This window comes from Anomalospiza imberbis, chromosome 28 (assembly GCF_031753505.1).
Source record: "Anomalospiza imberbis isolate Cuckoo-Finch-1a 21T00152 chromosome 28, ASM3175350v1, whole genome shotgun sequence".
Lineage (NCBI taxonomy): Eukaryota > Metazoa > Chordata > Aves > Passeriformes > Viduidae > Anomalospiza > Anomalospiza imberbis.
In genome coordinates, this window is record NC_089708.1 from 4,545,412 (window position 1) to 4,560,420 (window position 15,009).

The following is a 15,009-nucleotide window of genomic DNA, read 5'->3' on the forward strand; positions in this document are numbered from 1 at the left end:
AACTCCCCCATTCTGCTCTTCAGGTCTCTGTATATTCCACTCATGCATCCTTAGCCTCCAAAAAAAAACCCCATTTTTGCCATCCCATGGGATTTTTAGTTGTTTTCCGTGGCATTTCCTCCCACTGAATTTCAGGATTCCTCGACATAAATTGAGATTGCAGGAGTGAGTTCTGCTCCTCTGCAGGGAGACAGGTCTGAAAGGCAAATCCATCCTTTCTCCCCGAGGTCTGGGCTGTTTTTTTTTTCCCCTCTCCACCAATCCTGGGAGCAGCTCTGATCCCCGGGATAATGGATTTGGAGCTGCAGCCAGCAGCTGCTAAAAGCATCCTGTCCTCTCCCAGATTTCCAACCAGGAGATTTCCAACCCACCCCAAACCCTGATGTTTTGTCAATTAAAAAAATCCAAGCATTGTGATTTTCCAGGATTCCCAAAACGGCCCCAAACCTCCTCATTCTGTTGGGTATTTCTTCAATAAACCACCGAGATACTGCAATTTTCCAAGATTTTCCAAGCCTTGATATCCCTTCAGTAGGAAATCCGAACTCTGCGATATTCCAGGATCTTCAGGTCAGCCTCAAACCCTGAAAATTCTTCAATAAAATCCTCCAGGTGCTGCGATTTCCCAGGATTTTTAAATCAGCCCCAAGCCCTGATATTTCTTCAGTATAAAATCCAAATGCTGCAACCATCCAGGACTTCCAAATCTGCCCCAAATCCCGGTGATTCCATTGTTATTTCTTCAATAAACCATCAAAGCACTGCAATTATCCAAGATTCCCAAATCCTGATGATCCCACCAACATTTCTTCAATAAACCATCCAAATATTTCAATTTCCCAACATCCCCCACGCACAGATATTTCCTCAGTATAAAATCCAACTGCTGCAATATCCCAAGGGTTTGAAATCAGCCTCAAACCCTGATAACTCTTCAGTAAAACCATCCGTGTTTCTGCAGCTTTCCAAGATTTTCAAATCAGCCTCAAACCCTGATAATTCTTCAATAAAATCATCCAGGTGCTGCAGTTTTCCAGGATTTTATCACCAGCCTCAAACCCTGATAATTCTTCAGTAAAACCATCCGTGTTTCTGCAGCTTTCCAAGATTTTCAAATCAGCCTCAAACCCTGATAATTCTTCAATAAAATCATCCAGGTGCTGCAGTTTTCCAGGATTTTATCACCAGCCTCAAACCCTGATAATTCTTCAATCAAACCATCCGTGTTTCTGCAGCTTTCCAAGATTTTCAAATCAGCCCCGAACCCGGATATTTCCTCAGGGCTGGAAATTTTATATTTCCAGTATAAAATCCAACTGCTGCAATATCCCAAGGCTTTGAAACCAGCCTCAAACCCTGCTAATTCCTCACTCAAACCACGGGAACACCGCGGTTTCCCAGGCTCTCCTTTGGCCGCCGCCGTCGCTCCCCGTGCCCGGGGGATGATTTGGGGCGAAGCCGGGGATTTCGGGGAGCCGGCGCGGGTTTCCCTGGGGAAGGGGATGGGTGATGGATGATGATGGTGGTGATGATGATGATGGGTGAGGGATGCGGGCCGGCCTCAGCGGGGCCGGGCTGCTCTGGAGCGGCTCCTCCCCCTCGCTATTTATTCCTGCGCGGAGCTCCGCGGCTGATTCACCTCGGAGCGAGCGGGCAGCGCGCTTCCAGCCGGTGAGTGCCGGGGAAAACGGGGCGCGGGGGGCTCCGGGAGCGATAAACCCAGAGGCGAGGGGGGGTTTGAGCCCCGGGGATGCGGGGCTGCCTCTTTCCCTGACAAAAAAAAAAAAAAAAAAAAAAAAAAAAAAGACATTTCCAGCGGCTCCTTAAAAGCCAGAGCCCTGCTCCTGCCCGGTTCTTGTTTACTCAGCGTTTACTCAACATCCGCAATTTCTTCTCCGAGGGTTCTGCCCTTTCCCCCGGCCGCCAGCTGCTCCCCCGTTGTTTGGGGAAGGGAAAGAGAAAGGGGCGAAGGGGAGATTTCTCCAGGGGTGACATTTTCAGGGAAATTCCCATTTCATTCCCAATTCCCAGAGCCCCAGGCCGGAATTTTCAGCCCAGGAGGGTCCGGACTCCCCCATCCCCGAGCATCTTCCCACCTCCCCCTTCCCCACCTCCCCCTTCCCCACCTCCCCCTTCCTTCCCCACCTCCCTTCTCTCCTTCTCCCCTTCCCCGGGGACTTTCCCGAGGTTAATTCCAGGGATATTTTGGCACCCGGGTGTTGGTTTTTCCCCTCCGAAGCAAAACCTCCTCCTTGCCAACGCCGAGCACGTAATTGCTGCTCGCAGCCTCCATTTTCCGCTGGGTTCCTCCAGCACGGAAAATCAGCTCCGCCACAAAACCACCTGAATTAATTATTCATCTCCAGCATCCGCCGGGTGGGCGAATCTGGGGGAGAAAGGTTAGGGAAAAAAAAAAAATCCCTGTGAAATCACTCGATCTGTAATTTAATATTAATGCCATGGTCCCGCCATAAATAGCATTTCCGAGCAGAGAGATGCCAGCTCCGGGTTTTTATTTCTCCGAGAGAAATCTGGGATTTTTCCGGGAGAAAATCCCGGATTGCCAGGAAGCAGCTCCTTCAGGGCTTTGGCCAGGGAGCTCATTTATTTGGGGCGAAGCTCCTGGCTCGCTAATTAGCGCCCCTATCCTGTTTGTCAGAGCTCTAAAGGCAATTAGAGGAGCAGCTCAGCGCTGCAACATCCCAGGATTCCTGAATCAGCCTCGAACCCCGCGATTTCCTCAAGAAAACCACCGCAGCGCTTTGCCAGAACCCCTCTCCAGCCAGGTTTTTAAATTTTTAATTCAACCAGGGCCTGATTTTTAACCCCTCGGAGCTCACAGCGGGGAGTGATGGCTCCAAAAATATATTTTTAAAAATGCCCAATTCGCCGCTTTTCCCTCCTGCATTGCTGATTTTCCCGACACCCAAGGAGCCGGTTGTTTTCCCCTGCTTTTTGGCTATTTTTAACCCTGCCTGATCTCATCCCTGCCCCCAGCGGGTGGGTGCTGCGGGGTGAGGGAGGCAGCGCACCCGAGCCCGGCTCCTCGAGCCCGGATTTTTCCAAATCCCAAAGCTGGAATTCCTGCCAGGGACGGGCTTGTGCATCCCCCGGAGTTTTTGTTGGGGCTCTTGCTAACGATCCCACCCAAAACACTGAGCCTGAAGGGCCTTTAATCCAAACATTGCTGGACTAAAATCCAGATTTTGGCAGGGGAAGGGGAGAGAAAAAAACATCACTAGGGAACCCAAGGAGAGGAATCTGCTTTTTGTGGCCCACAAATCCGGGTCTAGGTGGCCACAGAGGAATTTCTGGCTTGAACAGGGGCTTGTTTGGCCTTTTTGGCTGTAGGAACGTTCAGCATCTCCTGCCTGCGTTGAAGTTATTCCTGGGGCGGCTCCCCAAGGAAGCTGCTCCATTAATCTCTGAAAAAAACCCCAAATAATAATAAATTTAGGACCCCAACTGAATTATTTCTTGCTGTTCCGCGAGGCAGAGGGCGCATCCAGGGATGCTGAAATGCCCACCCACACCTTGCCCAGCAGGCCAGGAGCGATTCTGGGAGGGGTCTGGATGGAAAATCCCTTTTCTGTCATTAAACCCAGGGCAGCAGCGATTCCGTGCCCCCGGCGCTGCGGGGAGGCACGGAGGGGTTCGGCAGCTTTTGCTCTTTTGGCTTTTCGGTCTTTGAGGCGTTTTCCAAAGGATTTGCAATTGTCCCGGCCGGATTAGAAATGGGATTTTTCCTTTTCCAGTGTGGGAGATGCCTGCGATGCCAGCTGCAAACTGGCATTCACTGAGTCAGTGATGCTGGCAAGCTCTGAGTTCTAAAAATGCCAGTTTGCCCCTTAATTAACAGGAACTTGGGCAAAATTTGGGACAAGAACTTGGGAATTTTGGGAAAAGATCTTGGGAATTTGGGAGAAGACCCTCCCGCCCCGGGTCCGGGCTGGGCGTTGCCCTCCCTGCAGCACTGAGTGCCCAAAAAGATAAATACATGTATATATATATATAAAAATACATATATTAAAAATAGAAATACATATATAAAAATACATATATTAAAAATAGAAACACATGCATCTACATATAAAAAAATACACATATATAAAATACTTAAAAATACATACATTAAAAATATAGAATATATAAAAATGTATTAAAATATATATAAAATACATCTATAAAAATATATATAAAAACACCCATGTGTAAAATATATATTAAGATACATATATATAATAGATAAAAATGCATTTATACACATATATGTATATATACATATATAAATATATATATAAATAGATAAAATACAATAAACATAGAACACAATCATTATAAATATAAATACAATATTAATAAATATAAATACAATAATAAATGAAATATACATAAATACAATTATGAATAAATTTTTATATATACACATATATATAAATACATGTATTCATGGATACAAAAATATATTTAAAAATTTACATGTATGTATAAATAAAAGGGTTTGAGGTGGGTAAACACAGCCTCAGTGCAATGCTGTTGATTCTGCAGCTGGATTTGAGGGGACCAGCCGTGTTTTATGTGGCCCCGGGGAGGGGGTGGCCCTGCCCTGACGCTGTCCTTGTCCCCACAGCCATGGCCAGGCTCCTCGGCACCTCCTGCCTGCTGCTGCTGCTGCTCCTCGGCCTCGGCACCGACGTCGCCTCCTCCAAGAAGGGCAAAGGCAAACCCGGCAGCTGGGGCACGGGGAGCCGCCAGCCCAGCTACCCCCGCCAGCCCAGCTACCCCCAGAACCCCGGCTACCCCCACAACCCGAGCTACCCCCACAACCCGGGATACCCCCACAACCCCGGCTACCCCCACAACCCCGGCTACCCGGGCTGGAACCAGGGCTACAACCCGTCCAGCGGAGGAACTTACCACCAAAATCCGTGGAAGGCGCCTAAACCCAAGACCAAACTGAAGCACGTGGCGGGGGCGGCGGCGGCGGGCGCCGTGGTGGGGGGCTTGGGGGGCTACGCCATGGGCCGGGTGATGTCGGGGATGCACTACCGCTTCGACAGCCCCGACGAGTACCGCTGGTGGAACGAGAACGCCGCGCGCTACCCCAACCAGGTCTACTACCGCGACTACCGCGGCCCCGTGCCGCAGGACGTCTTCGTGGCCGACTGCTTCAACATCACCGTCACCGAGCACAACATCGGCCCCGCCGCCAGGAAGAACGCCTCAGAGGCCGGCGCCGCGCTCAACCAGACGGAGGCAGAGCTGGAGACGCGCGTGGTGACCAAGGTGATCCGCGAGATGTGCGTCCAGCAGTACCAGGAGTACCGGCTGGCCTCGGGCACGCGGCCGCGCCTCGCCGACGACGCCTCGCTGGCCGCCCTGCTGCTCCTCGTCCTCGCCGCCCTGCACTAGAGAGTCCCCGCGGCTGCCACGTGTCACCCGTGTCCTCCCCGCCGTGGGGTCCCCCCGCCCAGGTCTTGCTCGGTTTTGGTGAGGAGCCCCCGGGGCGCTCCCCGGCGCCTCCGGTTTAGGCAAGAAACGGAATGAAAATTTCCTTTTCCGCCCCAAACGCGGCCCCGGAGCGGCGCTGGAGCCCAAAACCGCGGCCTTCACCTCCTCCTCCTCCTCGGGGCCACCCCGAGAGGGACCAGGCAGAGGGGAGCTCTGCAGGAGCTTTTCCAAAAATCCTCTTTGTTAACAGGCAGGGTTTTATCTCACCCCTCAGTCCCCCCCATTCCCTGGGGATCTCAGAGGGGCAGCCATGGGGCTTTCAAAGCTGCCAGGTTGAAAGATTTGAACCGTTTCATCCTAAAAAATAAAAGCCCCTTCCCCACGTACATAAGGAGCTGCCACTCCACACCCCGCACGCTGCAAAAACCCCCTGCAGCAGCACAGCGAAATAAAGTCATTTTCCACCCCCCGTCACAGCCAGGCTGAGGCACCCGTCAGCCTTTAGAGGCAGAAAGTGCTGCTGAGTGCCCCAAACAGCCCCAGAACGGTGTCACAGCCCGAGAAAAAGCTCCTTGGGATGCCCCAGGTGACAAGTCGTGTTCGTGCTGCAGCACCTGGGCCTAAAGGACGTTACAAGGCAGCACAAAGGATTCTCAGGGTGGGTCAGGCACGGAGCAAGAGACTGAAACCAGCTGAACCACGCCGGTACAGCAAACAGCACCGGGAGAAACGGGCCTGGCAAGGGCGATGCTTTAAAAAAAAGAAAAAAAAAAGTCACACTTGTGAGTAATTCCTTTACCCTGTGGAAGCAACGGGTGAAATTCTTGCTTCTCGTGTGGATGCTGGGCTGGGGACGAGCTGTAACACCCGCGGCGCTGCGCTTGTGGAACCGAGCTCGGTTTAATATCTCTCGTGCATTTTATTTTTGCAAGGCACTGAATAACACTGTCCTAAATGAGATTTATTTTTCTTTTTCTTTTTTTTTTTTTTGCTTTGGTGTAAGCTAAGTGAAGATATATATTATATATATAAATATCTATAAACAGAGAGGAAAGAACCTTTTCAGGACGGCCACCGGAAAAGCAGGGCTTGGAGGTGCCCCGGACTTTGCGGATGTTTTGTAACCCCGGCACGGTGCATGCCCGGGATTTGCCGTGCTGAGCCTTTTCTAAGTGTTCCACGTCTGGTACAAATTAAAACGGATCAAGCCAAGGTGCCCGGCAGCCTCCTTTGTGTGCCAGCCCCCGGCCGGCCGGCCCCGCCGTATTTCTGCATTTCCCGCATTTCTGCATTTCTTCTGCATTTCCCGCATTTCCACCCCTCCCCATCCCCCGACCCCGGCCTGAGGGGGCTTTTGTTCCCTTCCAGCACTGAATTTGGCCCAAACCCCACGGTCACAGTCACCCTTTTGTCCTCCCCTGCTGAATATCGCTGCAGCCCAAGAAGCGTTTTCTAATTTCTGTCTAATTCCAGTTGCTGTTCTAATAAAGGAGTTTTTACATTTGCTGTTTCAGTGGTGTTGAGCCCGACCCAAGCCCCGCTTCACCGTGGAATCCTGGACACTTTATCACGGAATCCTGGAGTGGCTTGGGTTGGGAGGGACCTTAAATCCCATCCAGTGCCACCCCTGCCATGGGCAGGGACATTCTAACTGTCCCAGGCTGCTCCAAGCCCTGTCCTGGACAATCCCAGGGATCCAGGAGCAGCCCCAGCTCCTCTGGGAATTCCATCCCAAAATCCCATTTAAATCTCTGCTTTCCCAGTGGGAAGCCATTCCCTGTGTCCTGTCCCTCCATCCCTTGTCTCCAATCCTTCTCCAGCTTTCCTGGAGCCCCTTCAGGCCCTGGAATGTGCTGGAAACTCTCCCTGGATCCTTCTCTTCTCCAGGGGACCATTCCCAGCTCTCCTGGATCCTTCCCTTCTCCAGGGGAACATTCCCAGCTCTCCCTGGAGCCTTCCCTTCTCCAGGGGAACATTGCCAACTCTCCTGGATCCTTCCCTTCTCCAGGTGAACATTCCCAGCTCTCCCTGGAGTTTCCCTTCTCCAGGGGAACATTCCCAGCTCTCCCTGGAGCCTTCTCTTCTCCAGATGAACATTCCCAGCTCTCCCTGGAGCCTTCCCCTCTCCAGGGGAACACTCCCAGCTCTCCCTGGATCATTCCCTTCTCCAGGGGAACATTCCCAGCTCTCCCTGGAGCCTTCCCTCCTCCAGGGTAACATTGCCAACTCTCCTGGATCCTTCCCCTCTCCAGGGGAACATTCCCAGCTCTCCTGGATCCCTCCCTTCTCCAGGGAACATTCCCAGCTCTCCCTGGAGCCTTCCCCTCTCCAGGGGAACACTCCCAGCTCTCCCTGGAGTTTCCCTTCTCCATGGGAACACTCCCAGCTCTCCCTGGAGCCTTCCCCTCTCCAGGGGAACATTCCCAGCTCTCCTGGAGCCTTCCCTTCTCCAGATGAACATTCCCAGCTCTCCCTGGAGCCTTCCCTTCTCCAGGGGAACATTCCCAGCTCTCCCTGGAGCCTTCCCCTCTCCAGATGAACATTCCCGGCTCTCCCTGGAGTTTCCCTTCTCCAGATGAACATTCCCGGCTCTCCCAGCCCGGCTCCGGCTCCTCCGGGCTCTCCCCAGCAGCTCCACGCCCTCCAGGTGGGCTCCCAGCCCCGCAGGTGGGGTCTCACCTGAGCGGGGCCGAGGGGCAGAGCCCCCCGGAGCCGCTGCCCGCGCTGGGGCTCGGCGCAAATCGCTCTCCATGGGATTTTTATTTCCATTTATTTGCATTTCACAAACGCAGGACCCCTCCTCCACCAGCCCCGCGGGAGGAGCAGAAATTCCCCCGAGAGCAGGAAGGAAAAACTTCACCTCATCCAAAGGAAGGGGAACAAAAAGAATGAAAAATAAAAAAACCCTATTTCCCCGAGATGAACTCATGGATATTTCCAGGAAGAGGCTCCCAGCCCTTGCTCCGTGAACTCCCCCGGGGGAGGGTTTGACCTCAGCAGCAGCAGAACAACAAATTTCTCATTTTTAACCCCAAACCCTTCAATTCCCTCCCTCCCAGTCACGGGAAACACATTGGCAATGCTCAGACGAGCTCAAAAATAACATTTCCCCCTCCCAGCACACGCAGCACCCCGGTTTTCTAACCCATCACGGGGGTTTGGGGTGAATTTTTGGAGCTCAGCAGGCAAGGTCAGAACTTTCCTGGCTCTGGGAACACCCAAGTGGGGTGACACTCTGAACTCTTGTGTCCTTTAAGGACAGCTGGATCCAATTACCCCTCTGCAGTGATCTGCTGAAGCAGAGAAATTAATTAATGAGCAAAATGCTCCAAATCCTGCAGCGTGCGCAGGAGCCACGCATGGAGGAGTTCCTGATTCACCAGGATGGTAATAAATAAATAAAAACACCCCAAAATGTGAATACCCCACAAAGCATAAATACCAACTCCCTCAAAGTGTAAACACAATAAAATTGGAGGCGATTTTTTTAGGGTTTTCTCCAAATCTCTCATCACACAGCCCTTGGCATCCCCCACCTCCCCAGTCAAACACCCCCCACCCAGGCAGACCAGCTGAACGCATTTTTCCCGCCTGGAAAAAGCGGTAAAAAGAGGAATTTCGGCGCACAGCCGCCCGCTCTGCAGAGAGCTGGGGGAGGAATAATCTGATTTCGAGGCCTGCGATTGAAGCAAGGGCGCAGAGCTCAGCCGGGGCGGCTCCATCGCCGCGGCCGCTCCGGGGCGCGGATCCCGGGCCAAGAGCTCCATCTCCCGTCCGAGCCCGGCTGCAGCCCCCGGGCTTGCTTTCCCACGGCTCAATGTCCCAAAAAACCGCTCCAAAACCGCTCCGTGCTGCCTTGTAACGTCCTTTAGGCCCAGGTGCTGCAGCACGAACACGACTTGTCACCTGGGGCATCCCAAGGAGCTTTTTCTCGGGCTGTGACACCGTTCTGGGGCTGTTTGGGGCACTCAGCAGCACTTTCTGCCTCTAAAGGCTGACGGGTGCCTCAGCCTGGCTGTGACGGGGGGTGGAAAATGACTTTATTTCGCTGTGCTGCCGGGCTTGGTGCCGCCCCGGAGCTGGGAAACGCCGGGGTTTGGCTTCTCCACTCACCTGGAGAAGGGATCTCCCCGAGGGTTCTCGGAGTCCCGGGGTGCTCGAGGTCAGCGCCGCTCTCCGGGCAGAGCCTCCAACCCCAGAGCTCCCAGCACGAGGTGATTAATGAGGCTGTTAATTGCTGTTACTCTTTTTTTTTTTTTTTTTTTTTTCTTTTTTCCTGCAGGGTGGACTGGAAATTAAACACGGGGGGGGGGGAGAACGGAGCTTTTGGAGGGGATCTTAAATATCCTTGTGTTTTTTGTTTTTTTTTTTTTTTTTTTCGGTGGCGTTAAGCCCGACCCAAGCCCTGCTTCACCGTGGAATCCTGGACACTTTATCACGGAATCCTGGAGTGGTTCGGGTTGGGAGGGACCTTAAATCCCATCCAGTGCCACCCCTGCCACGGCAGGGACATTCCCCACCCTCCCAGGCTGCTCCAAGCCCTGTCCTGGACAATCCCAGGGATCCAGGAGCAGCCACAGCTTCCCTGGGAATTCCATCCCAGCCCCTCCCCACCCTCACAGGGAGGAATTCCTTCCCAAAATCCCACCTAACCCCGCCCTCGGGCACTGGGAAACACTTCTCCTCGTCCTGGCTGTCCCTGTCCTTGTGGAAAATCCTTTCCACGCCAAAAGCATCCCCCTGTATCTCTCACTGGGAGGGAAAAGGCAAGAAATAAATTCGGGAATGCGATTTAGGAAGAGCGGGGTCATTCCTGCAGCGTCCCTGAGCTCAGATCAGGGCCAGGAACAGAGAATGCCCCTGAGGGATGCAGACACGGAAGCTTGACCCGCATCTGGATGCAAAAGAAATGGTGGGAAAATACAAATCCGATCCGTGGCCGGAGGTTCTCCCGGATTTCAAACGAGCCCATAAAAAAAAACCCAACAAACAAACAAGCCCTCGGTGCGTTGGAGGTGTGGATGGGTTTGTTCAGGCTAAAAGCTGCTCCTCAGCCAGGGATGGTGCTGGTTTGGACAAGGCCATGGGGCATCCCTGCTCCAAAAAGTTTCTGAAGCCCTCAGGAGTGTCCGGTTTAGGGCAGATTTGGGAGAAGTGACTCCTGTAGAATTTCTAATGTTGTAAAAGAACCCCAGAAATCATTATCTGTTGCCTGGGGCTCCTTTCAACCCTGATTACAGGTGAGACCCAACCTCCTCCCCTCCTTGAGGACATTCATATCCCAAAATCCCTGATTCCCAGGAGAGATGAGCCACTCCCAAACATCCAGCCTCAAAAACCTTCAGTGAGCACTCCCCTGCTGGAGGATGGGGACCTCACCTGCCCAGAAGCCTTTTGGGGATCATTTTCCACTTGGAGCCACTTTATTTTCCATTCTCACAGCAGTGGTTGAGCTGCTGCGGCTAAAACCTGGATTTAGGGAACGTTTAACCCCCCAGGACAGGGATTAGAGAAGAAAATGCAGCTGCTGGAGGACAAACCAACCCTCACACCGCTCCTTTTTGTGTCTTCCTCCTCCCCGACAAACACACAGCACCTGAGACAGGGTCACTCCAACAGGTGCGAGTGTTTTGGGCAGGGAATGCTGAAAATTGGGATATCGAGGATTGGGATGGATCATATCAAAGCCAGAGAGATGGGACCGAGTAGCGTTTGTCCCCAGGCAGCCTCGTGGCTCCCAGTGCTAAAGACGATGGATTTGGTTAAAATCAGAGCATGTCTCAAGGCCAAACTTTATTGCGTGCCTGAGGCTTCCATTTCCAAGCCCTACACTCCCCTCCCCGCGAGTCCCAGCGCTCTTCTGGGGGGAAGGAGCGTTTTTTGGTGAAGCCGTGCCACGGGAATCCCGAGCCGAGCGCTGCGGGGGCCGATTTCCACAGGTCCTTGCAGGGCTGCCTTTGCTCACGCAGGTGCTGTCCCGGGTGGGCTCGCAGGATCCCTCCGGTCCCGGCTGGGGTTCACGGGATCCCTCCGGTCCCGGCTGGGGTTCACGGGATCCCCCCGGTCCCGGCTGGGGCTCGCAGGATCCCTCCGGTCCCGGCTGGGGTTCACGGGATCCCTCCGGTCCCGGCTGGGGTTCACGGGATCCCTCCGGTCCCGGCTGGGGCTCGCAGGATCCCCCGGTCCCGGCTGGGGTTCACGGGATCCCTCCGGTCCCGGCTGGGGTTCACGGGATCCCCCCGGTCCCGGCTGGGGCTCGCAGGATCCCTTCGGTCCCGGCTGGGGCTCGCAGGATCCCCCCGGTCCCGGCTGGGGCTCGCAGGGTCCAGCTCCCGGTGCCCACCCAGCTCCGGCCGCCGGCCAGGAGCGCCTCTCCCACCTCCCCAAGCCACATCCAATCTCCCAGGAAAGTCAGTTCTCTCCGAAAGGCCGGCGGGCGCGGCCGGCCGGGGGTCCCCGGGGGTGCCCGGGGGTGCCCTCAGCGCTGCAGCCCGTGGCTAACGAGGCAGGCTCCCGATGCCAGCAGCAGGGCGAGCCCGAGCCCGGCGCGCCGCTCGCCGGGGGCTCTGCTGGGGGCTCCCCGCTTGCCCCCCAGCTCGGGCCAGCCCCCGGCGTGGAACCCCCCCGCGGCCGGCGGCTGCCGCGCCGCCGGGATGCCGTGACCCAGGCGGGACGGCCGCGGGCGACCCAGCAGCCCCATCCCGTAGCCCGCGGCGGCGCCGGCCGCGATGGCTCCGGCCACCTTGGAGCCGCGGCCCGGGGCGCTGCCGCCGCGGGACACGGCGCGGAAGCCCCCGCGGAGCCCCCCGGCCCCGGCGCTCCTCCCGCCGGCCCCGCGGCGGCCGCCGGCGGCGTCGCTGAGGAGGGCGAGCAGCAGCATCAGCGCCCAGCACCAGGCGTGCTCCGGGGCCCGCATCCTGCCCCACCTGCGGGACAACGAGGGGGCTGAGAGCGGGGGTCCTGCCCGGAGCGGGGCTAGCCGTCCGTGCGGGGTTGATGCGTTATTTGTGCGGCTGGGCTCGGAGGAGCCGCTGAGCTGGAGGGGACCCACGAGGATGGAGAGCAGCTCTTCAGCGGTGTGGGGGTCACGGGTTGGGCTTGGTGACCTCAAAGGTCTTCTCCAACCTTGGTGGGTCTTTTTTAACCATTCTGTGGGTGTGTGAGTCTGGGGTTCTGTGAGTCTGGGGTTCTGTGGGTCTGGGGTTCTGTGAGTCTCGGGTTCTGTGAGTCTGGTTCTGTGAGTCTGGGATTTTGTGAGTCTGGAGTTCTGTGACTCTGGGGTTCTGTGGGTCTGGGATTCTGTGAGTCTGGGGTTCTGTGAGTCTGGGATTCTGTGAGTCTGGGGTTCTGTGGGTCTGGGATTCTGTGAGTCTGGGGTTCTGTGGGTCTGGGATTCTGTGAGTCTGGGATTTTGTGAGTCTGGAGTTCTGTGAGTCTGGGATTCTGTGAGTCTGGGGTTCTGTGAGTCTGGGATTCTGTGAGTCTGGGATTTTGTGAGTCTGGGGTTCTGTGAGTCTGGGGTTCTGTGAGTGGCACAGGCAGGGATCAAACCCCCAAACTTGGTGTTATTAGAACCAAGCTGACCTTAGTGGCTTTTATCTCTCTATATTATCTCTATATTGTCTCTATATTGTCTCTATATTGTCTCTATATTATCTCTATTTATATTGTCGCTATTTATGTCTCTATATAATCTCTATTTCTCTCTATATTATCTCTACTGATGTCTCTATAATCTCTATTTCTCTCTATATTGTCTCTATTTATCTCTGTTATCTCTATTTATCTCTCTATATTATCCCTATTTTATGATTTATTTATATATTCATTCACTGTGCAGGTCACTATGTATTATAGATAATACAGAATATATAACAATATGTGATCAATAACCGATGATTTCTAATAGAGACCATTAATACATAATAATAAATAATGTTGTGTATTATATAATATTAAAATACTGTACTATTATTATATTATTAAGTATGGTATTGTTTTATTATATATTATTATATTAATAAGTAGTTTATTTTATTATATATTATGTTGTGATATTAATAAGTGCGGTATTATTTTATTATATTTTAATGTGTTTATACCTATTTTATATATTATATTGATACGTAATTTATACATTCCAGTGGAAGTCATCCCTGCCCATAACAAGGGGTTGGCCTGGATGAAATTAAAAGCTCCTCCCAACGCACCCCATTCCCGAATTCTGTAATTTAACGCATTATTTCACATTTCTACCTCATCCCATACTTCCAACAAGCAGGGAGCAACATGGGGCCAACAACCCCAAAGTCCCCAGGCTGCCCCGACCCCTCCGCTCCCCCCAGGAATGAGGTCCCCCCTCCCCGGGGCTGAGCAAACACGCTCATTGTGCTGAAGCTGCTGAGCCATCGCGGGCCCCGAACCATCCCCAGCTCAGCCGCGGCCGTGTTGACAAAAGCCTCTGGACAAAATCCCCGGCCGTGGCATCCCTGTGTCAGCGATTCCCTCCCCGCTGGAAGGTGCCAGGCCTGACCCCCGCCCCCCAGCCCCGTTCCACTCCCAGCGCTTCAAAAATTTAAATTTCATTTAATTTGCCTCCTTTTCCTGCCCCGCTCCTCCGGCTTTTTTGGGGTTATCTTAAAGAAAGCACTTTAAAAAGGGGTTATTTTAAAGAAAGCGTCCCCCTTCCAGCTGTTGGCACAAACACCGCAAAACCGGGCGCCAAATCCCACAAAAAATCCCCACACGAGGATTTCCCCCTCTTATTTTCCCCCCATCTCTACTTGCCCAAACTTAGGGCTCACCAGGCAGGGAAAAGCCCAGCGCTGGAGCATCCCGGGGCTGCTCTCCCCATCCCAGCTTTGTGCCAAACAAATTCCAATTATCTTTCGGCTCGCTCTGCACCCAAATCCTCTCTTTTCACCCCAAAACCGCGAGGTGCGGGAGCGCGCAGAGCCTTACCCGTGCCGGGGCCGGTGCTGGCGCTGCCCGTCTGCCGGGCTCGGCTCGCTGCGGGCTTGTCCCGGTGGGATCAGCGGGAAGTCCTGCCCCCCGTGCGGGGAGGGATAACGGGGAGGGCCGGCTGAGCGCCGGGCACCGCGGGGACACCGCGACTTCAGCTTCCAGGAGACCAAAACGAGCCGGGTTTTACCTTCCGGGGGGGAATTCCCCGGGATGGAGCCTGCGGACCGCGGGGATAAATAATCCCTGGGGAGGAATCATCCCTAAGGGCTGGGAAAACCCTAAAGCAGCCCAGAAATCCTCCAGAAATTCAGGTGGGAGTCTAAGTCTGGGAGGTGAGAGCATTTCTCCTTGGGGAACTTCACTGACATTCAGGCAGGTTTTATTATTTTCCCTCATTTTTACTCATTCCCATGGCATTTCTAGCCACAAAAAGTGATTTATTATGGACAAGCCAGGCCCTAAACCAGCCCAATATTCCCCAAAAATCCTCCAGAAATTTAGGTGGGAGTCTAAGTCTGGGAGGTGAGAGCATTTCTCCTTGGGGAACTTCTCCACTGGCTTTCAGGCAGTGGATTCAGGATTTACTCTTTTCCC

At 53.8% G+C, this 15,009-nt stretch overlaps 1 protein-coding gene across 1 annotated transcript; it reads left to right on the forward strand.

The window, feature by feature from the left end:
* The first annotated feature begins 1,557 nt into the window (after positions 1 to 1,557).
* PRNP (prion protein (Kanno blood group)) lies at positions 1,558 to 14,884 on the forward strand. Its single transcript, XM_068174369.1, has 3 exons — positions 1,558 to 1,671; positions 4,631 to 5,415; positions 14,871 to 14,884. The coding sequence occupies exon 2, from the start codon at positions 4,633 to 4,635 to the stop codon at positions 5,410 to 5,412; it is 780 nt and encodes a 259-aa protein (XP_068030470.1). The 5' UTR covers positions 1,558 to 1,671; positions 4,631 to 4,632; the 3' UTR covers positions 5,413 to 5,415; positions 14,871 to 14,884.
* The last annotated feature ends 125 nt before the right edge of the window (positions 14,885 to 15,009 follow it).